We start from the raw sequence: 23,603 nt of genomic DNA, 5'->3' as shown, positions 1-23,603 counted from the left end.
TGGGACGTCAAAACTGCAGTGAGTCACGGTCATACCACTGCACTCCACACTGAGTGACAGAGTAAAACAAAGTATGGACTTTTAAGTCATATGGAACTGTGTGAAGTGTTGTATTTCTAGCAATTTCTTTCTAACAGTATTCCTTCATAAGATGACAAGCTATTTCTAATCTCATTTCTCCTACTGTGTAGGTTTTAGGAACACTTGTGTCAGGTTTCTATTTCAGTAACCACAATCACTAATAACTAAGGGAACACAAAAGTCCATCAATGAAAAGTCATCTCTTAACTATGGAAGGCCAGCAGTTAATATACTGGACCACAAAATGAAAGCAAGTGATGCTTCTTCCCTCAATCTAAGAACCTGCAGAATACCAAGACAAGTATTTCAAGAATCACCCAGAAAGGTCAGTTTTAAACGTATGTTTAAGGCAGAAACATTACTTGACATGGGGCTTTCTAGGTAAAAAAGGAAGACATAATATAATTGGCTTAGATCCTAAGAGTTTTTCTTCTCTTTATTTGCAAGATAAGTTGATTAACTTCAATTATTAATAACCAAAACTTGCGCCTCTGAATTAGATCTATACTCTAGTGAGATATAATCTCATAATTATGCACCCAAAGTTTTTGTTGTTAAAAAAAAATTAGCCAATAATAAAACTTTTAATGACTGTAGCAAGTTGACACTTTCTGGTTTTCTATCCAACTATTCAATATAGTCTTGTTTTTGGTACCACCATTAGAATTTACTGAGGAATAAACAAGACAAGATAGAGAAGCACACAATGCTTGCTAGATACTCAGTTAAAGTATATGATACTTAAAATAGCATCCTTTCCAGGATATGAAGTTTTACTCACATTTGAAAATATATTCTCAAGTTCTAAACTCTTCACTTTAAAAAGTGAGGGTAAGTAGTTATTTTCATTTTCCTTGAAAGAATTTGATCACATCTAAGACAACAAAAAGAACCTATTTAAAGGGTGATGGTCCTCTGGCCAGGTATTTATTTAGAAACCACCACTTACAAGTCAAACTGGTATTCCAAAGGGAGTAGTTAAAAACAAAAACAAGAAACATACAACTAATACAATTTCTCTTACTCTTCACTTTTCTTTTTATTATTCAAAAGTCAAATGTTTTTAAATCATCCATCCTCAATTTTGATTTAATGTACCGTCATTTCCCCAAGAAAAGAAATTTCAGAATCTCTTTGGAATACTAATTTCATGTTGCTAGATTTAACAAAACTGTTGAAGTTTTAAATTCCACTCTATTTCCCTGAATTCTCAAGACAGTTGCTGATGTAAATTTTAATATAAAATATTTAGTCACAAAATAGTATTGCTTTTGTATGCACATAGTTGTAAGATTACTTTGCTTTTGTCAATAAAAACTATACCATCTTTCATAAAACTCTAAACAAATTAAGAACTGTGATGTAGAACAAAAATTACACATGGTAAAACAGGTACCAGCACAACGTTAGGTTATATTACATCAAAAAAAGTTTTAATGGTCCCAAATATATATACTCAACAACTAAGCATACACTCAGGGGAGGAAAAAAAAAAATCAAAAACAAAATAAAACAAAAAATTATGACACAAATGACCACATCTAGAATTCCACTCAATCTTTAATCAAGTAGGGAGAAATCCCCACTTAAAAAAAAAATCTGCAGTTTGAAGGGCAAAGGGAACAGATAAAAAAGAGGAAAACTTTATATTCGCCCCTCCCCCACAGAGGTTTTCCAAACCTGTTGTAGTTTGACTAAAATGTTCAGAATGTATGATTTTAAAGGCAGGTCTCTTTATACAAAGAAACTGCTGGCATTCTTAACTAGTGAAGAATTATGGCAGAAAGGCCCATTCTTCTGAGTCTCAAACATGGTCCAAGAAAGCGTATTCTGATTGTAGCAACTGACCAGTCAATCCAGAGTTCCACTTACAAAACCCCTGCCCTGTTGGCTTTTTGTTTCCATTTCCTTCCCTGAGAAAAGGGCAATGTGTGGTCCAAGCTGGAGAGCTCAAAGGCTTAAGTCTTTCCCCTAAATGTATGATATCCCCTCCTCCTGCTCCATTGAATTGGCACTTGATGAGCAGAAGTCAAGTGTAAGAGGCTGATCTGTGTCAGTCATTCACAAGAGACCACTGCACGTTGTTGTGGATTTTGTGTGGGGGAGGGGTGGAGAATCAGTTTTTTTCAACAGGTACTGATCCTAGGCCGTTGCCATTATTATGAATCAAATTTTGCTTTCTTTGACAATGGTAACGTATCTTCCTTATCTTCATCCTCATCATCATCTTCATCATCATCAGGATAATCTACCAGACCCACGAGGCCTCCCTGTTCAGCAATAAGGATTAAAGAACAGAAAACAAAACACATATTAAAAACACCGGTGTTTTATGGCTGGAGAAAGAAAATAGATCCTACCAACACAGTACATTTTTTTTCAAAGTCGGAGTCTCGCTATGTCGCCCAGGCTGGAGTGCAGTGAAGTGCAGGAACCCACCTCCTGGGTTCAAGCAATTCTCCCTGCCTCAGCCTCCCGAGTAGCTGGGATTACAGGCGCCCACCACCACGCCTGGCTAATTTTTGTATTTTTACTAGAGACAAGGTTTTGTCATGTTGGCCAGCCCGGTCTTGAACTCCTGACCTCAGGTGATCCACCCGCCTTGGCCTCTCAAAGTGCTGGGATTACAGGTATGAGTCACTGCACCCAACTTAAAGCAAAAACATGTAAGCAGTTTATACTCCTAACAAATTACCCAGGAGTTAGAAAATGAATGAAAAATGTTTCAAGACTTAATAGCACATTAAAAATTTTTTGAACATAAAGTCTAAAATAGTATAAAAATGAGACTGAGAGTGGTGATACATGCCTATGATTCCAGCACTTTGGGAGGCTGAGGCAGAGGGATCACATGAGGACAGGAGTTCGAGACCAGCCTGGCCTGTTAATTAACATGCTGAAACCCTGTCTCTTAATAAAATTACAAAAATTAGCCAGGCGTGGTGGTGCACATCTGTAATCCCAGCTACTCGGGAGGCCGAAGCACAAGAATCGCTTTAATCCGGAAGGTGAAGATTGCAGTGAGCCAAGATCACGCCACTGCACTCCAGCCTGGGTGACAGACTGAGACTCTGTCTCAAGAAAAGGAGGAAAAAAAAAAGTACTAAAATGAAAGCTGCAGCAGATAAAGAGACCACCAGAAATGAGGGTAGACAGGCTATTCTATTAGAAGTTAGGAAAGCAATTCTACCTTGACTCTTCCTCATCATTTCATCTGGGTTTCCTTTTGGCCCTGATCCTTCACCAGAAACCACTGCCCCTTGCTTTATTTAGATGCTAAGGGAAAAATTCACATTGCTCTGCTCTCAAGCATGTCTCAGATTCACTTCTTAGCCATTAGGACTCTACAGCTCACGCCAGAAAAAAAAAAGACTGAATGGGCATTACATGTCTGATTTAGATCACTGATTCCCAAATGCCAGTCTTTTAACTGCTAGTCTGCTAGCCCAAAAATCAATATATTATGTCTCAAAAGAAAAGGGTGGTTGGCCTAAGGAGCCCCCAAAACTGGTTTTATTCGGAGATTGCATGTTCTCTACATTTTTCTTAAGATTTTGTTCTTTTTTTTTTTTTGAGACGGAGTCTCTTTCTGTTGCACAGGCTGGAGTGTCATGGCGCCGATCGCAGCTCACTGCAAGCTCCGCCTCCCAGGTTCACGCCATTCTTCTGCCTCAGCCTCCAGAGTAGCTGGGACTACAGATTAGCTGGGACTACAGGAGCCCGCCACCATGCCCAGCTAAATTTTTGTATTTTTAGTAGAGACGGGGTTTCACTGTGTTAGCCAAAATTGTCTTGATCTCCTGACCTCGTGACCCACCCGCCTCGGCCTCCCAAAGTGCTGGGCCCTTGTGAGCCACAGCGCCTAGCCTTGTTCTTTTCTTACATGAAATGTTAGTGACAGTAGATGTTTAAGTTTTCTTAAAAAAATAAACCATAACTGGCAAAGTAAAGTCAGAAGTATCCAGATATTTAGATTATTATTTCCCCACAAAGGCTTTATCTCGGTATTAGGAAAATTTATTCGAGAATAACTGAAAACCTTAAACATTTCTGTGAATGTTCTGACATACAAATTTGAAGTTGCAGTTCTAAAATGCAAAATACCCAAGTGAGAATTCACACTATATTCAGACTTTTGCATTGGTCATAAAAAGACTTACAGAAATTTCTCAACATTTATATAAGTTCAAGTGGTGGGGGGGACTCATCCTCTAGTTCGCGAATGTTAAATCAGTTCTAGGTGGCAGTAACCAAAGGGAATCTTAGTAAAAATTATTGTTGAGAAAGCTTAAATTGGAAAAAAAGGGGGCAAAATGGGAGTCAAAAATGTACCTTTGTAGTAATAGCTGCCGTCTGAGATGTATTTTTAGGTACGGATCCAGGAGAGCCTGGAGATCCTGGGGATCCAGGTGATCCCGGAGAACCAGGCAGATTTGTTGTAGATGACTGGCTGGTGAGGTTAGTCTTCGTTCCACTGGACAGGGAAAGCTTGAAACTTGGGCTCTGCCGTCCAGAAAGATTTGTTTTCAGAAGCACTTCCTTTTCCTCACTTTCTTTTACTAAAAATGAGAATACTGTCAATAGTTGTCCCCCATACTCATTCTTTTTTAAATTTCCCCAAATGAGGTAACACTAAAATACATTTAACCAGCTTACTCCACTGGCTAGAAACACTGAAGTTCAATTTATAAATGAAGCTTACCAAAACACTAAACAAAATTCCATTCATTGCATCTTACTCCAGAGAAGTGAAACCTTCAGAATCATATACAGTATCGCTACCCTTCCTGAAATAGTATATTCCTTATTCAACTCAAATTAAGAAAACTTAGTCTATGCCTCCACAACACTGCTATTCAGTCACATCCCATAAAGCAATGGAGTCTTTAAAACCTATGCCATCACACATTCCAAGCAAATATTAACTAATCATTTTGTCAAGAAATAAGAATAAATCTAGAGTGAGAAAGCCGTAATTTTCTCTTGGCCATTTTTTTCCCACATACATTTCTTCCTTTCCATGAATTTACTTATTGGATCCATAATATCATCATCATTTTTAGTTTTGTCAGATGGAGACACTACAGCTTCTCCATCTTCCATGTCATCTTCATCTGTGTTAAACCACATCTCTTCTTCATCTTCTAGTGTTCTGGCATCTCTTCGATATCTATGATTCCTCAAAATGGAACGCATACTACGAGCAGAGAAGAGTAAATACAATCATATATGGACTTAATTGTACTGTTACAGATGACTTATTAAATTAACATAGGGAATTAACAAGAAATTTACAAATATTAAAATATCAATGTAAATCCAGGTAGATTAATGTACAAAATTTTAAAGAATAATTTGTAACCTTAGTAACTTGTAAATTTAAAGCAAGTAATATAATGCTCTGATTTTATTTTGAACACATGAAGCCTCACTGCCACTGTTTGGTCTTTTTGTTTTTTTTTCATTATCTAGCTTGATACATGCCTAAGGTCTTATACTAACAACCAGCTAAATCTTCAGGGAAACATTTATGCTGACCCTTACAGGAAGCTACAATTTCTATTTGCTATCTGCTGATTTCCCAGTTCCTTGTCAAGCCAAATAATACCAAATAAACAATAAAGCCACTACCACACAACTTGATGTTGAACGAATATGTTTAAATGTATGGTCATTTACCTGTCAAGTTTGGGATTATCTTGCCTTTCTCTTTGTTGTTCAAATCTCAGTTTTAATCCTTTAAATGTCTGTACATAATCTACATCTTCCAGTGCTTTCCAGTAATTTTCAATTACATGAGCAGTTAATGATTTTATATCTTCCTACAGAAAAGAACAGCAATGAAAAAATGATAGGAAAATGTCATTTTAGCAAGATGAGGCTTAATTTAATAAATTCATACCCACCAAAAGTAGCTTAATTTCATAAAATTACATAATCTTAGAGATAGCCAAACAATAAAAAATGGGAATAACATATATTGGCCACTAAAATAGTCCCCAATTTATCTATGGGTCTTTTTTTTTTTTTTTAGATGGAGTTTTGCTCTTGTTGCCCAGGCTGGAGTGCGATGGTGCGATCTCGGCTCACTGCAACCTCTGCCTCCTGGATTCAAGCGATTCTCCTGCCTCAGCCTCCCGAGTAGCTGGGATTACATGCATGCACCACTATGCCTGGCTAATTTTGTATTTTTAGTAGAGATGGGGTTTCTCCATGCTGGTCAGGCTGGTCTCAAACTCCTGACCCCAGGTGATCCACCCGCCTCTGCCTCCCAAAGTGCTAGGATTACAGGTGTGAGCCATTGCGCCCAGCTATCTATGGGTCTTTGGGTCTTTATCTATGGGTCTATGGGTCTTTACAAAGTAAATGCCCAGGTCTTGCCCTAGGTGATTCTGATTCTGATTGTGTGCACTGGGTATGTGTATTTTATTTTTTTAAGAGATGGGGTCTCGCTCTGGCACCCAGGTTGAGATATAGTGGTATGATCATAGCTCACTGCAGCCTTGAACTCCTGGGCTCAAGCAATCCTCCCGCCTCAGCCTCCCGAGCAGCTAGGACTATAGACATGCACCACCATACAGGGCTAAGTTTTAAAGAAAAAATTTTGTAGAGATGGGGTCTTGATATGTTGCCCGAGTTAGTCTCTAACTCCTGGCCTCAAGCAATCCTCCCACCTTGGCCTACCAAAGTGCTAGGATTACAGGCATAAGCCACTATCCGTGACCATGAACATTTATGTTTTATTAATCAATTTTTATTTTAGGTTCAGGGGTCCATGTGTGTATTTGTTATATGGGTAAACTGCCTGTCACAGGGGTTTGGTGTATAGGTTATTTCATCACCCAGGTAGTAAGCACAGTACCCAATAGGTAGTTTTTCAATGCTCACCTTCTCCCACTCTCTACCCTCAAGTGGCCCTGGTATCTGCTGTTATTCCCTTCTTTACCTCCATGTGTACTCAAACTTTAGTTCCCACTTCCAAGTGAGCACACACAGTAGCCATGCATATTTTAAAAGCATGTCACAGGCTGGGTGAAGAGGCTCATGCCTGTAATCCCAGCACTTTGGGAGGCCGAGGTGGGCAGATCACCTGAGGTCAGGAGGTCAAGACCAGCCTGGCCAACATAGTGAAACCCTATCTCTATTAAAAATACAAAAATTAGCCAGGTATGGTGGTGCATGTCTGTAATCCCAGCTACTCGAGAGGCTGAAGCACAAGAATCGCAATGAACCTGGGAGGTGGAAGGTGCACTGAGTCGAGATCATGGCACTGCACTTCAGCCTGGTAATAGAGACTCTGTCCCCACCCCCCAAAAAGAGCATGTTACAGAAAAGTTCTGGAGACGGATAATGGTGATGGCTGCACAACAATGTGAATGTATACTTTAAAATGGTTAAAATGGCAAGTTTAATGTTATGTATTATTTTATCCCAACTTTTAAAAAAGCATGACATCCAGGTACTATGGTATGCACCTACAGTCTCAATTACTTGTGAGGCTGAGATGGGAGGATCATTTGAGCCCAGTTGGGCAACACAGCAAAACCCTGTCTATAAAAAAACGAACAAAACAAAAAGCCATGCCAGATAAATTTGCACAGCATCAATGAGAACCACTAGCTTATTACATTACTAGAGAATAAGGAGTATTATGAAATTGGTCTTTAGAAACGTGTAAGCTAAGAAAAACACATCCGAATGCTTATCTGTCAAGTGTAGTTTTGCTTTCTTAAAATGATTACTGTGACCATCCTACAAAGCAGCAGTCCCCTACAAAGCAGCAGTCCCTAACCTTTTTGGTTTCATGAAAGACAATTTTTCCACAAACTGGGGTCAGGGTGGGGGACGCACGGTTTCGGGATGAAATTGTTCCGCCTCACAGTTAACCAAAGGGTTCATGCTCCTAGGAGAATCTAATGCTGCTGCTCATCTGACAGGAGGTGGAGCTCAGGCAGTAACGCCTGCTTGCCTGCAGCTTACTTCCTGCTGTGCAGCCTGGTTCCTAACAGGTTATGGACTGGTCCTCGGCCAAGGGGTTGAGGACCCCTGCTATAAAAGATTTGTAGCTGCTGAGAGGTAAGACGTAGCTTGAATCAAATCTCTCATAGGCTGGTGCTACTTTTTTTTTTTTTTTTTAACTCTCCAAATATTATATAAGGAAGCTTATATATTATATGAGGAAATATTATTATAAGGAAGCAAATATTATATAAGGAAATATTATATAAATAAGCCAAAATACTAGGTAATGCATATTCAATTTTCTCAAACAATTAAAACGAAAATTCTAATTAAAAATACAGAACCTACCACTCTAATAAATTCAAACATCTCTATTATGGCAGAGTTCATCAGATTGTAGCGGGATCCATTGTTGAGAAATGCTTTGACTACTGGTTCAAACAAAAAACTTTTCATTATATAGCGGTTGTAAAACTCATCTTTTAATCCAATAATCTTTCTCTTAAAACGAAGGGCACCTGAAACACAGAGGCATTGTTGTTTAAATCACATACCACACTTCCATACTTTAGACTTACCAAACAAAATAAACCATCAAACCAAGAAAAACTATTTAACATATATCAATAATTATTTGTGATGTTTGCACTTCCGGAACTGTGAACCTGAAGATAAGGATTATGAAAGTGTTATCAGAAAAATGTCTTCTAAAAGTAGTATATGTCATCATAGAACACAAGTCTTAGAAAGCCAGAAAAATTCTGAAAATAAACCAGTTACTAATGACCAAAATGTAATTTACATCTAAAATAAGAGCTAAGACAAACGAATGAACCTATCACACTACTTAAGATGAAAAAATTCAACATGACCTTTTATATCCACCTTAATAGAAAAAAACCAGTGTTTTATTAGGGCAATCCACTAATAATTTGATCTTCAATATTTTTGGACACTCTTGGAAATTTTATTTATTTGTAGATGTGGCTGTTGAAAGGCCATAAACCCACAAAAATCTGCATGACCCAAAATTTGCCTTGCCATAGTTTAGAAATAAATTTAGAGGATATTATTTAAAATGTGGTCCTCTATGCTTATTGTAGCGAGTATGCTTTTTAATTTTTTTCTAGTTTTCATTTTCATAATTAATTAGGCTTTAACTTACAGATTAAAAGGTATATTTACATCTTGAGGTATGGGGAGTTACTTAAGTCACCATTCGTCAAGACACAAATATACTCAGACAGCTAGACTTCAACAAAGCCCTCTTTACCTAAATGGAATTATCAGTAAGTTAATGCCCCAGTTATTGTAAACAGTGCAAAAAAGCATACTCACTTCATGCAGTCACATCGTCTTCGGTTGGCAAGATTAAATATTGTGTTTGTATTTTGGTTTCTTTGGAGATCATGGAAGTGGCTCGTTAAATTGCCAATTTGCTATTAATCAAGTCCTTCATGAGCAGGTAGCCAGGCAACCATGCTGACACGGTTTCTGGGTGGGAAGGCAGAGGAGTAAAGCAGCTCAATTTTTCTTTAGTTGGCAGAAAAGAGGTCCACAAGTGAATGCCCAATTAGGTACAGTTATTAACTGCCTTAACAATGCAACTTATTTAAGAGTGTATCTTTCTTAAGAAACACTCTGGGCAGGGAGTTTCTAAATAGTTTATAGAATAATAATTGCATTTTGTTTTTTAAACTACTGAATATTTTTAAAAACATAATCATGGTGAACTAAGACATTTTAAACACTAAGAGGCATCTTTCTGTGTGATAAGTCAAAGCCTAACAAGGGTTTGTTTTCCCAAAACAGTATTTTCAGTTTGTATTTTTAAGCTTATTTGACAAAGGAACTTACTGAGGCATTTCTGTTTGTTAAGAATAAAAATCAGTACTTTAGAGCTCATGCTAACAGACCACATTTTAAACTTGCAGTAATTAAGGCAGGAGTATTACTATTTTAAGAATTTGTACTCCAACTTTGCGGGCTTTGTGGAGACTTGTGTCCTACCATAACACACACACAAACACACACACTGGCCCCTCTTGTCTGATTGTAATTCCTAGGTGAGTGAAAAACTCCTTTCCTGAAATTCACTAAGACAAGGGAATGCAGATGGGCACCACCGCACTTCTTTAAGAGCACTTCTATCCAGAAACTGCTGGTGTAGATAGAATGAGGTTCTAGTGGTCTTTTTGTTTTGGTCCTTATTTCCATTTGCGCTTACATTTTTGTATTATTACCACTCAAATCCATGCCTTAAAAGAAACCTGCATCAAAAATATCCAACCACTATTCTTTGCTGTTGAGTAAAAAGCTGCTTTCAAAATTTTACCAGTAAGATCTAGGAAGTCAAGTCACTCAAAGTAGAGTGGAGAAAGCTTTTAGGACAGGCCAAGTTGGCATTGCCACTGGATTTTCAATGTAAAGCACATTCTGCTTCCACTCACATCTCTAACCTTCATTAACATTTCCAGGAACCTCATGTACTTAGTTTCAACCATCTCAAAAAAACATTATTTATCTATACTTTATAAAACGTGAGATTCCATGTAATAAATTTGTGACTTTTTACTTTGTAACTAATGATAGTTGAATAAATGCCTCTACAATAAAGCTTTATTTCATTCCTTTTTTAAGATTTCCATGTTTTTAATAAGAACAACAAAACACCCTCAAACAACATAAAAGTATGAGCTAAAGGGCTATAATTTAAGATCCAAGGAACTTAATAAGGCCAAGGAAATTGACAGATCTGATACCTAGCCTATAAAGACTGAGTTTAGAAAGGATTGCTAGATACACCCACATACTTAACTAGCTGTCTTTAAATATGACAAAGTATACTAATTAAGCAACAGCAAATATAAAAAAAATTAAAAGCTCCCGAAATTCCTAAACTGTTACATTTAACTGCTCATTACTGTCTACATTTATGTATGTGCATCTAAACTTAAATATCAATAAACTCTCCCTTAAAAAATACTACACCTAATACTTCAAAGTATACTTTTTTCAGAAGAACCACAAATATCTTAAATTTTCTCAAATTTATTTTAGTTCTTAGATAGCTTTGGTAAAAACTCCTATTGCATACTGTAAAGCCAGTTCTAAAAAGCTTGTTCCTAATGACAGGCATCTCTGTTAGGAAGATACTTATATATCAACCCTGGGAAGAGAGGTACACCAAGAAGTCATTTCAAAGAGTTAGGTTTAATGATAACCTGACTCAGTTTGGAAAATATCAACAACGAAACATAACTAAGATTTTGCTAACATAGTTTCGAACAATAAACTTTCATTTACTTAAAAGATTCTCTCCATAGTTCTCATTAGATGATGAGAAATTTTCTTCGTAATACTGCAAGCAAAATAATGAAATGAGGAACTGAACTAAAGAAAAGTTCTTTCCTTTCAGCTGCATTGTCCTGTCTTTAAAAATGACCAAGTAGGCTAGGCGTGGTGGCTCACGCCTGAATCCCAGCACTTTGGGAGGCTGAGGCAGGTGGATCACGAGGTCAGGAGTTCAAGACCAGCCTGACCAACATGGTGAAACCCCATCTCTACTAAAAATACAAAAATCAGCTGGGCGTAGTGGTGTGCTTCTGTAATCGCAGCTACTCAGGAGGCTGAGGCAGGAGAATCGCTTGAACCCGGGGGACGGAGGTTGCAGTGATCCGAGATCGTGCCACTGCGCTCTAGCCAAGGTGACACAGTGAGACTCTGTCTCAAAAATAAAAAAAAAAAGACCAAATATACTTTGTCCACATTTTTTTAATCCAACTAACATCTTAACTGTGTAGTCAACCAAGAACGCAATACTCTCCCATGACCAAGACACAACTCAAGTTACCACTTGTGTGAAATTTTTCATCTGTCTCATTAAACTGTAACGAATTATTTCCACTATGCATCCAAACACCCTCAATATAGTGCTTATTACGGTTGGATTTTGATTTTCACATGACTCTCTTCTCCCAATGAACTGATTCCGTTGATGGCCAAGTCCAGGTCATAACCATCTTCATTTTCCTAGTACACCAGATGTAAGACAGTAATCAAATCTAAGATGTCACTGATTGAGCTACCAATTATAATGACATGCCATGAATCCATTTATGCTAGAGGTTGCAAATTTTTTTTTTGTAAAAAAAAAAAAAAAATCAGACCTGGGTGATGACCTTGAGCAGGATATAAATAACTCCCACAAGCTTAGCATTCCAATAATGGAACACTAGGCATAAATAGGTTAATTGTAAGACTCATCTTGATTTCAGAAATAATGTGTAAAAATGCACATTTTTTGAATCAATGAAATATAGTAGTGTTTAATATGTTCGGTAAAATGAAACTAAATTTATTAATTTATTCAGTTTTTCCATTCTGTTCTCAAATTCCCTTTTCCACACTTGAACAAAACTCTACTGTCAACATAAAAGAACAAGTCAAAGAGCTATAAGCTCCCCCTCTAACCTTGGCCTTGGTGTTCTCACTTTTTCTATGATAGGTATATGAGAAAAATGAATATAATATTGCCCTGATAGGAAGTTTAATGCATTTTAAAAGAAATCAACGTTGCTTTTATAAAATTTATTATTTTTCTTGGGTGGGGAGACAGTCTCTCTCCGTTGCCCAGACTGGAGTGCAATGGTGCAATCTCAGCTCACCGCGACATCCGCCTCCCAGGTTCAAGCAATCCTCCTGCCTCAGCCTCCCGAGTAGTTGGGACTACAGGCGTGCACCACCACACCCAGCTTTGTATTTTTAGTAGAGACGGGGTTTCACCATGTTACCCAGGCGGGCCTCGAACTCCTGACCTCAGGTGATCTGCCAGCCTCGTCCTCCCAAAGTGCTGAGATTACAGACATGAGCCACTGCGTCTGGCCATTTATTTATTTATATATTTTAAATAAATTTTAATTTATAATTATTTTATAATATGTAATTATATGATTTAAGGATTTAAAAAAAATCAATTAAGCAAAACAATTAGAAATGAAGATTAGCAAAAATGGATATATATTCAGGCCTCTAATTAGTGCATGACTATGACTGCTTAAAACAACAACAAAAAACACTGAAACTTACCTTTAAAAACCAAAAGGCAAAAATTAAATTACCAGCAGAAATCTCTTACAGAACCTCTAGGGTGCCCCTAAATTTGGTCTAACAACTTACCAATAAGGACCACTTACATACGGAAACTCATTACCTGAGATGTCTGGCTGTTGCTTGATAAAGAACATTCTGAATTAACCTATTTTCAATTCAGAAACATAGTTTTCTCTAACAAACTAGGGTCTTAAGAACATTGTGAAAATCAATTTTTGAAAAATTTATGTCTAACAACAATCTTATTATGAGACTATACTGCTCTAAAAGAGTCTACAAACGTTTTCACAAATGTCCACCTAGTACATATTTTAGGCTTTGTGGGCCACATATGGTCTCTGTAGCATATTCATTTCCCTCTTCTCAGGTCACCTTTTAAAAACATAAACACATTTCAGCTTGTAGGCTGTACAATCATAGGCCACGGGCTGGATCTGGCCTCAGCTGTAGTCTGCCACCCCTGCTATAAAATATCCAAGGTAAAATGATCAATGGTGCTGTTTTGGTAATGGAATATAACACTGCAGATACATTCTACTCCCTTACTGTATATTGAGTAAGAAGAGAGTCAAGAAAAACACCTGCTTGCTCAGTGTGGCAAACCTGCATAACCAGTGGCAGAGCTAGTATTACGTTACAACCCAGATCCCCTGACTTGTAATCAGTGGTCTTTTCATTTGGGCAATAAGATGTAAAAATATCAACAACATGACAATATACAAAGATGATAAATAATTCTAACACTTACATAATGCCAAGAAAGCATGCTTCGAGGCCATAAGAACTAGCACTCTCCGGAGGATATCCTTATTAATAATGTAGTTCTTTATGTGGTAGGTATGGTGCTCCACACAAAATGTTAACAATTCCAATACAAGTGCCAACAGTTGGGCAGTCTGAAAATCATCTAAAAGAAACCAAACACAACTAATTATATTTAATGACTAACATTTTTCCTTCTAAAATATAAGAACTCAAATTCTAATCAAGTAAAATCCCTTCTATTAACCAAAATATATTAATTTTAGGGAGGAGGAAATCAGCATTTACCGAACGCCTACCATGTGCCAGGAATGATGCTTTACTTTTTAAATTTAATTTTAACAACCCTACAGGGAATTGGTTTCACATTATGAGCCTATTAAACTAACTAGACCCAAGTTGGAAAAGTTAGTAAGGCAGAGTTAGGAAACAAATCTAGAGTATCTGCCTTATTTCAAAATTCAAGGAGCCTCTACCAAGTATCTTAGCATGTTCTCCAACAGATACACTATATGAGGTTCTGCCAGACACCGTGTCATCTTTGGTGCAATTACTCTGTCTCCCTGTTCCCTTGATTCCACAGTGTGTTTTGTGCCTCCTTTACTACTTGTAATGAGTCTACACTGAATTATAATAATTGAATTATCTTTACTCCTCACCAGGCAGCAAGCCTCTGAAAGGCTTTTTGTTCATTCCCCCACATTTGGATTATAACACAGTCACTGCTTCCACAAAATCACAATGAGTTCTCATCTTAATAAAGGTTGGAGGAATAGAACATGTGGTTTGGAAAGAAGCCTCAAGCTTTACCCTAATATGAATAAAGCAGGTAAGAAAAATGGACATTCACATTTCATGGACTTGATTCTGGAGTTATACAAAAAGTAAATTTAACATGTATTTTATGTGAGTGCTATAAGTTAATTATGTTATATTAAGAATTCAAGGCTGGGCGTGGTGGCTCACACCCATAATCCCAGCACTTCGGGAGGCCAAGGCGGGCAGATCACTTGAGGCCAGGAGTTTGAGACCAGCTTGGTCAACATGGTGATAACCCCGCCTCTACTAAAAATACAAAAAATTAGCCAGGCATGGTGGCGGGCACCTGTAATCCCAACTACTCAGAAGGCTGGGGCAGGAGAATTGCTTGAACCTGGGAGGCAGAGGCTGCAGTGAACCAGTGAGCCGAGATCACGCCACCGCACTCCAGCCTGGGCAGCAAGATTTGGCTCCAAAAAAAAAATTCAAACAACAAAATAATATATTTACTCCTAAAGCTTAACTAAGCAATTTCTGAATGAAGACCTAAAACTACCTCCTAAATTAAACACACACACACATATGCGTTAAAGCTCTAATGAATAAAATGCAAAAATAACAAATCTTAACATATCTTCAATATAAATAAAAGTAGCTTAATACTGTGCAAAAATTCTAGCTCTGTCTATACATCTGGAATATAATTTAAAATGAATTTTTTCATAGCTACTGCCTTCTATTTCACCAGTGTAGATGCAAACTGAATACAAATATTGTTCAACAAAAAATTATCTTATTTCTTTTACATGTTTCTGTTATCTGATTACAGTACTTTTAGGGAAAAAAATTTTTTTTTTTTGAGACGGAGTCTTGCTCTGCTGTCCAGGCTGGAGTGCAGTGGCACAATCTCGGCTCACTTCAAGCTCTGCCTCCCAGGTTTACGCCATTCTCCTGGGACTACAGGTGCCTGCCACCACGCCTACCTAATTTTTTTTTGTATTTTTTTTAGTAAAGACAAGGTTTCACCGTGTTAGCCAGGATGGTCTCGATCTCCTGACCTCGTGATCCATCTGCCTAGGTCTCCCAAAGTGCTGGAATTACAGGTCTTTTAGGGAAATTTTTATCATGAACCTTTCTTTTCAAAATACATTATTAACACTCCAGGTTGCTTTTGATAAAAACAAACAAACAAACAAATTGTTAAGACCTCTGTTAACCTGATGGTTTGAACTTTTAAAGACTACTACTTTTTAAAAGGTGCGTCCTCCCAGCCTCTACCTCCCGCTAACTGCGTCCTAACAAGATTACTTAACACCAACTTTGAATTCAGCATTCAAGAACAGAGAACTTAACTACCAACCTGAATTATCTTACCTTTACTAGGTTTGTCTTCTGTTGTATTCGCTAGTAAAGGAGCAGTGAGAACATGCATACAGTGCTTGTAGAAGAAACCCAGAAATTCAGTCTTTTCTGTTTTCTAAGGAATCAAAAACATTTCCATGAACTTTAACCGCACCGGTTCCTACCAGCAATACACAATATACTAGCTATGAAAAAGAATAAAAATGCTCATGGCTTACATTGGCAGTGGCTAGCATGTTTTCCGGGTCAACTAAAGTTCGAAGCAGGCCCATAAGTTGGACTGCTCCTCCAAGTTCAGGATCTGTATCACAAATCATATGTTCTATAATGAGGTTGATGAGCAAAATATCCTGGAGAGAAAAAACAGACATACTCAGAATCACTTATTATGAGAGAATGGAAAAAGCAAAAACTAAGACACATACCACAGCATTATACCTAGGCTCAAGGTGTTTTGTTAACTGGAAAGTGAAATGTTTAACTCAGTTATCTGATAGGACATATGACTGTTTCATTCCCCAAAGTGTGGTACAGGGACATAGCCCTAAATATAAATTTCTTGTTTATTATCTTTAAATTCCTCTGATTAAAGCAAAAGCAAGGTTTTAGTTTGGTGATAACAGATCTTTACAACTTTCTAATAACGTAATCTACCTTTTGAAGAAAGCCAGTGGGTTTTAGGACCATAGCTTTAACAGTAAGAATATTTAGGTAGGATTTACATCATCATTCTACTTTCATTGCTTTTATTTTTATGTTATCTTATTTTATCTTATTTTATTTTGAGATGGAGTTTCGCTCTTATTGCCTAGGTTGGAGTGCAATGGCACAATCTCGGCTCACTACAACCTCCACCTCCTGGGTTCAAGCGATTCTCCTGCCTCAGCCTCCCTAGTGGCTGAGATTACAGGCATGCGCCACCACGCCCAGCTAATTTTGTACTTTTAGTAGGGATGGGGTTTCTCCATGTTGGTCAGGCTGGTCTTGAACTCCCTACCTCAGGTGATCCACCCACCTGGGCCTCCCAAAGTGCTGGGATTACAGGCGTGAGCCACCGTGCCCAGTCTATTGCTTTTATCTTTACAGAGTCCTTCTATTTATGGCCAATGATATATGTTCTCCATTTGTAAAAGTGACATAAAATTTCCTTTTAAAATAAATTTAGGAAAAAACTATCTGAATGTCTGAAATTGGAGAAAATGAGACTACGGTATTTAGAGAGTGCAGAGAACAAATGGATTATACACATTCTAAATATCAAAGAAAATAGATGGCTGGTTTTCCTGAGGTCCTATTATGACTGGTATTCCTCACCTAAGTAGTAAGATTGAGAGGGATTCAGTGAGAAAATTCCTGCTCTTGCCTATGTGTATGCAAAGGCAGGATGGACAAGGGATACAGAAAATGGAGACAGTAGACCGAAATGATGATCAAGAAGAGTGGGAATCAAGAGTCCTATTGACTGAAATGTTATTCTGCTACAAAACAGAAAAAAAAAAGAGTCCTACTGTATGTATTTTGAGGTATATCCATATATGTTCCTATGTTCAGCTCATGGGTTAAGGGGACCAACAAAAGCCTTTATTTTCAATAATACAGATACTTCGGTTCTAGCAGAATTTTTTTTTTTTTTGAGATGGGGTCTGGCTTTGTCACCCAGACTGGAATACAGTGGAGCAATCATAGCTCACTGCAGTCAAACTCCTGGTCTTAAGATACCCTTCCTTCTCATCTTCCTGAGTATCTGGGACTACAGGTGCATGCCACCATACCTAAGTTTTAAAAATTACTTTTGTAGTAAAGGAGGGTCTTGCTATGTTGCTGAGGCTGACATTAATATTTTATAAAAGAAAAACATGACATAACATTCAACAGTTCGAACTGGTGCTTTTTTGCACCTATCCTGCACTATAATTTAAAAATAAAAATTTAAACGTAACAGTTACATGGCATTCCATTTTTTTGACATCACAATACATAAAATAGGATCTTTTCAAAAAGTAAGACAGTCTATTTTCTTATTTTGTAAAAATACCACAGGCTGGAATTCTAAACAGATTTTTTTTTTTCCTTAAGGGTGCCTTTTTCCCCTCCTTCCTTTAGAAGAACCTAAAGGCAGAATATCTTATTCATTCTTATGTAAAAAGTTGCTTCCAAATTGTTATAGGGGAAGCAGGAAAACATCAGAATCATTGGTTCAATTATTTTAAAATAAAGGAGAAGAGCACACACATTTAGTGCTCTCACATGTCACGCACTACATGATCCAGGCGCACCCTTCACATTACCAGGATATATTCTCTATCACTTTAAAATATGGTATATCTCAGATGCTAACATGTGAGTGTTTGTGAACAACTAACAGCTTGTTCTCTATGGCAAGGCAGTAAAGAAACAGCACCCTACATATTTTAAGGGACTGTGCTACATTTCTTCATTCTTGATGATTTTGAGAATCTACCCTAAAGTCAATGTTTCCCTAGGTAACTTATTTATAATTCCCCAGATACAAGAACTGATTGACTAAATGATTTAAATAAGACAACATAGCAAGTTGACTTCAGAATTTAAAAAAAAAAAAAAAAAGTGACATTAACATTTTAAAAGGCAATTTAAACGAACATAAATAATTTCTGTAGGACAAATTGATAAACTGAGACAGGAACCAATTTAGGGGAACAATAACTCATCTGATATTATGGCTACACTTTTCCCAAACAGCAACAATTTAAATCTTAAAAGTGAATAATAAAAACAGTTATAGCTTCCTATGTATAAATACTTACTATTAGTACAAATAATATTTACCTTGCTGGTTATTTTTTGCTCTGTTAACTTCTTACTTACATCATCATTCTGTTGTGCCTCCTGCATGACAAACTCTCGTACCATGGATGGATTATATTCAACCAAGTATGAGAATATATCAGTAGCAGCACTTCGCACCTGTGTATCATCCATGCCCTGCAGACAAAAAGCATTTATTTCTCCTATAATTATAAAAATATGGAACCTATAGCTATGTAAATATCCAAACCTAACAAAACATATGAAAAAACTGTAATGTAAAAGAAAGGTCAAAGAAATTCTTCTGCATATAAAACTCTTATCGTATGGATAAAACTATATTTTCTAAATCATGTATTTTTGTTTGCCTTTCTATTTTAACACTTCAGCTAATAAGCTGCAAAGCTGACAAATTATCATTAAATTATGGAAAATTCCTTTAACTGCATTCTTTCAATACTGTGTGAAAACTGTCTAACATTGCAATTTTATAGCTTCTTTAACTTAATGAACTACCCAGCTAAGATGAAATATTGGCTATAATAGAATATTTGCATGTTACATTAAAAATATTAATTTTGGGATTAAAAAATGGTAATTAAAAATGAGGAGACACAAAACTTACAAGGATGACTTCTAAAGCTGGTAATATGCCCATGTTTGACAAAGTCTTGAAAAAAGCATCTCTGTTTTGAGGCTGTAGCGTTTGGGAAAACGCACAAAATTCTTTTAAAAAGTTAACCTGAAATTAGAAAAAAGGATAAGCGATATAAAAAGTTTTATTTATTTATTTATTTATTTAGACGGAGTCTTGCTCTTGTCGCCCACACTGGAGTACAACGGCACGACCTTTGCTCACTGCAGCCTCTGCGTCCCGGGTTCAAGTGATTCTCCTGCCTCAGCCTTCTGAGTAGCTAGGACTACAGGTGCCTGCCACCATGATTGGCTAATTTTTGTACTTTTTAGTAGAGATGGGGTTTTGCCATGTTCGCCAGGCTGGTCTCTGACCTCGTGATCCACCCACCTTGGCCTCCCAAAGTGCTGGGATCACAGGCGTGAGTCATCAAGCCCAGCCAGTGGCTTTATTTTTATGCCTTTCATAGTATCTAATTTCTTACCAATTCCTGTCTTTTTTCCTCATCTGTTGCTTCATCTGTTAGTTGTGCAAACAAATCTGTCAGAAATTTTTCATCTTCCTGTGAAACAAAGGACAAATGCAATTATGTTAATGCTAAGATTGTACTAAAATATAATTTCAGGACGCTTTAATACAAATGGCAATAACTGAAAAAAGGAAGGTATTGGCAATGCTGTTTTTTTATTTTCTTAAAAGAAAGAAAAACCACACTATTAAAGTATAAAATTCTGTCAAGGTTCTATTTTCTAAGCCTATTTAAAGGCCAGGTAGTAAATATTTTGAGCTTTGTGGCCCATGTGATCTCTACTACGAGTACTCAAACCCTGGTCCAGTAGTATGAAAGTAGTCACAGACAACTGTAAATGAATGGATATGGCTGCATTTCAATAAAATATTATTTACAAAAATAGCAGGACCAACACTTGCTGACTCCTCACTTTCATAGGTTTTATAACCTTAACTTTTAAAGGGTAGGTTCTACAATCTCTCAAATGAGAATGAAAATGAAGACAAAGCTACTTTAGTGTTTTAAAGATACAGAGAATGACTCAATTATTTAAAAAGCAAAATTTAGAACTTTTTGTTTTACTTCATTTTAAAATTGAGACTTGGATTTTAAAATTCACCCAAGCCCAATTAAGGTGGTAGAGTCTTCATGATTGCCCGGTCAACGCTTCTCATCTCTATTTTTTCATCGAGATCCTGGCTTTTGTTTTGTTTTGCTTTTTGAGACAAAGTCTTGCTCTGTCACCCAGGTAGAGCACAGTGGTGCCACCTCGGCTCACTGCAACCTCCGCCTCCCAGGTTTAAGCTATTCTCCTGTCTCAGACTCCTTAGTAGCTGGGACTACAGGCACACACCACTACACCCAGCTAATTTTTGTATTTGTAGCAGAGGTGGGGTTCTGTCATGTTGGCCAGTCTGGTCTTGAACTCCTAGCCTCAAGCAATCCACTGGCCTGGGCCTCCTGAAGTGCTGGGATTACAGACATGAACCACCATGCTCAACAAAGATTTTATTTAAATTACATACTACCTCAGCTAGTGGAAGTAGATTCAATACCACTCCATCCCTAGACATGCCTCACTCTAAATACACATACACACGGATGTGTATACAAGCTCCCAATAGATTACTAGCTCCACATTCACTGTTGTGAGTGCTCTAGAAAAATCTTCTGTGGCACTAAGTTAGTTCGGTTATTCCCACCTTTACTTTTTCTAAAATGTCGAAACAGGTCATACCTCACTAATACGATCTTGACCATGTTTGTTACCCAAATGGCATCCAATTTCAAGACACTCCCCAATACACTATATTCTACCAAATGGATATCAAATGGGTTAAAAAAGATATTCTCTGAACTGCTGCAGTTGGGGGTACAGAAGTGGAGAAAATAAGAATGTTTATGGTACTACAAAGGAAGCAGTCAGTGTTAAGAGGGCGTGATATTATGTGTGCATGGGGCTACACAAAGTGGGCAGGAACCTGCATTAAACTATACCTCAATCACTTCTTGCCAAAACATTTGTAAAATGCTACAGCCTTCACAGCAGCACTTTGGATAGAAATGTCCAGCATCAAGAGAAACAGACGTATTGGCAGCCAATATTTTACACAGCATATTGCAGGGAAGCAAAGATTTAACAACTTGAAATTATTCATACTTAATGAATAAAACTGGCATTTTACATGTACGAAGACCAAGAAAACACAGAAGTGACAAATCCCCACATAACAAAAACAGAACCATATGGAGCTGAAGAAAAGGATCAGGAGAACTCAGTATTTTAATTCATACTTTTCCTTTTTTTGGCTATCACTGGCTAATACTTTAGAAATACAAAATTTTCTAAACAGGAACAGACATATGATTAAACATACTGCTTTATATGTAATGTGTACTATCAAGCAGCTCTTACTACATTTATTGTCTTCCTTTCTATACTTAACAAATGCAGGTTTCAAATAATTATTTTATTTATACACCTGAGGTAAAGTCTTAAAAGATCTTCCAAGTCATATTACACTTATCTGCAGCAGTGCGACCTTGGCTCAATGCAACCTCTGCCTCCCAGATGCAAGTGATTCTCCTGTCTTAGCCTCTGGAGTAACTGGGATTATAGGCATGTGCCTCTGCATCCCAGATTCAAGCAATTCTCCTGCCTCATTCTCCTGAGCAGCTGGGATTACAGGTGTCCACCACCACGCCTGGCTAATTTTTTAGTAGAGACAAGATTTCACCATATTGGTCAGGCTGGTCTTGAACTCCCGACCTCAAGTGATCTGCCCACCTCAGCCTCCCAAAGATCTGTTAGTCTTACAATATCATAGGCATCAAAGAATAAAAAACAACATGGGGGGGTGTGTGTGTGTGTGTGTGTGTGTGTGTACGGGTGCAAGTAACAATTCTTTCTTTGTACTACATAAACTTATTGCTTTGTTGAGATAGGATCTCACTCTGTTGCCCAGGCTTGAGTGCGGTGGCATGATCATTGCTCACTGCAGACTTGAACTCCTGGGCTCAAGCGATTCTCCCAACTCAGCTCCCCAAGTGGCTGAGATTATAGGCATGCACCACCATACCTGGCTAATTAAAAAAAAAAAAAACAAACATTTTTTTTTGAGACAGAATTTCACTCCTGTTGCCCAGGCTAGAGTGCAATGGCACTATCTCAGCTCACTGCAATCTCCGCCTCCCAGATTCAAATGATTCTCCTGCCTCAGCCTCCTGAGTAGCTGGGATTATGGGCGCCCACCATCACGTCTAGCTAACTGTTGTACTTTACTATTAGTAGAGACGGCTTTTCGCCATGTTGGCCAGGCTGGTCTTGAACTCTTGACCTCAGGTGACCCACCCGCCTTGGCCTCCCAAAATGCTGGGATTACAGGCATGAGCCACCACACCCAGCCCCAGGCTAGTCTTTAACTTCCGGGTTCAATCGATCCTCCTGCCTTGGCTTCCCAAAGTGGTGGGATTACAGGTGTGAGCCACTAGGCCCAGCCTACGTAAACTTCTATTTCAGTTAGAATAGATGCACACACTGGGATGACACAGTAAGAGGTTTTCTAACTTTGAGGGTGTTACAAACGCAAATTATTGTCTAGCTCTCAGAGACTTCCACTCTGTTTTGTGCAAATTCACCATACTGCACCCTAGAGGATTGTGATGCAAACACCCTAAAACACCAGATCAGAGAGACTGGGCATACTATAAGAAAAAAAAATCTACATTTTAATAAGCAATTATCCACAGATACTTTAAAAAATTCCCATGAATCTTACATCATACTGAACACTTTCTTTACATGCCTGACCTCAGTTAATTTTCAGACAACTTTACAGGGTAGGCATTAATGTCACCATCCTTCAGATGGGGAAACTGAAGCTTTAAGAAGTTAAGGCTGTCCAACTCATATAGCTACTGAGAGTTTTTAAGTGACAGACGGAGCTGAAACTCAAATTCACATGGGTTTAACTCACCCACAGGCACACTCCTTAACAAAACGTGGCTTTTGGTAGGGATACATGCAGTTATAATTTGCCTCCTCTGCTACATTTCCTAGACCCTGAAACTGGACCCTTACTGTATCATTTTCTGGGATTTTTACAAATTCGCCTTAAATTTTATTTTATTTGG

General features: G+C 37.7%; 1 protein-coding gene across 3 annotated transcripts in view; it reads right to left on the bottom strand.

Annotated features, from left to right (window-relative positions):
• Positions 1-1,099: 1,099 nt before the first annotated feature.
• Positions 1,100-23,603, bottom strand: part of SMEK1 (SMEK homolog 1, suppressor of mek1 (Dictyostelium)) — a 50,103-nt gene continuing 27,599 nt past the window's right edge. For 2 of the 3 annotated variants that reach the window (XM_011991782.1, XM_011991784.1), the window contains 11 exons: positions 19,944-20,021; positions 19,451-19,567; positions 18,847-19,002; positions 16,257-16,388; positions 16,051-16,153; positions 13,904-14,062; positions 8,392-8,561; positions 5,761-5,903; positions 5,088-5,278; positions 4,414-4,640; positions 1,100-2,351 (listed from right to left, as the gene is read on the bottom strand). In XM_011991782.1, coding sequence (XP_011847172.1) covers positions 2,241-2,351; positions 4,414-4,640; positions 5,088-5,278; positions 5,761-5,903; positions 8,392-8,561; positions 13,904-14,062; positions 16,051-16,153; positions 16,257-16,388; positions 18,847-19,002; positions 19,451-19,567; positions 19,944-20,021 — 1,587 coding nt within the window. In that variant the 3' untranslated portion in view covers positions 1,100-2,240. The remainder of the gene's footprint in view (positions 2,352-4,413; positions 4,641-5,087; positions 5,279-5,760; positions 5,904-8,391; positions 8,562-13,903; positions 14,063-16,050; positions 16,154-16,256; positions 16,389-18,846; positions 19,003-19,450; positions 19,568-19,943; positions 20,022-23,603) is intronic. The other variant, XM_011991783.1, reaches the window with a different exon arrangement.

Source organism: Mandrillus leucophaeus, unplaced genomic scaffold (genome assembly GCF_000951045.1).
Source record: "Mandrillus leucophaeus isolate KB7577 unplaced genomic scaffold, Mleu.le_1.0 Scaffold4, whole genome shotgun sequence".
NCBI classification, from domain to species: Eukaryota; Metazoa; Chordata; class Mammalia; order Primates; family Cercopithecidae; genus Mandrillus; species Mandrillus leucophaeus.
This window is presented reverse-complemented; position numbering and strand designations above follow the sequence as displayed.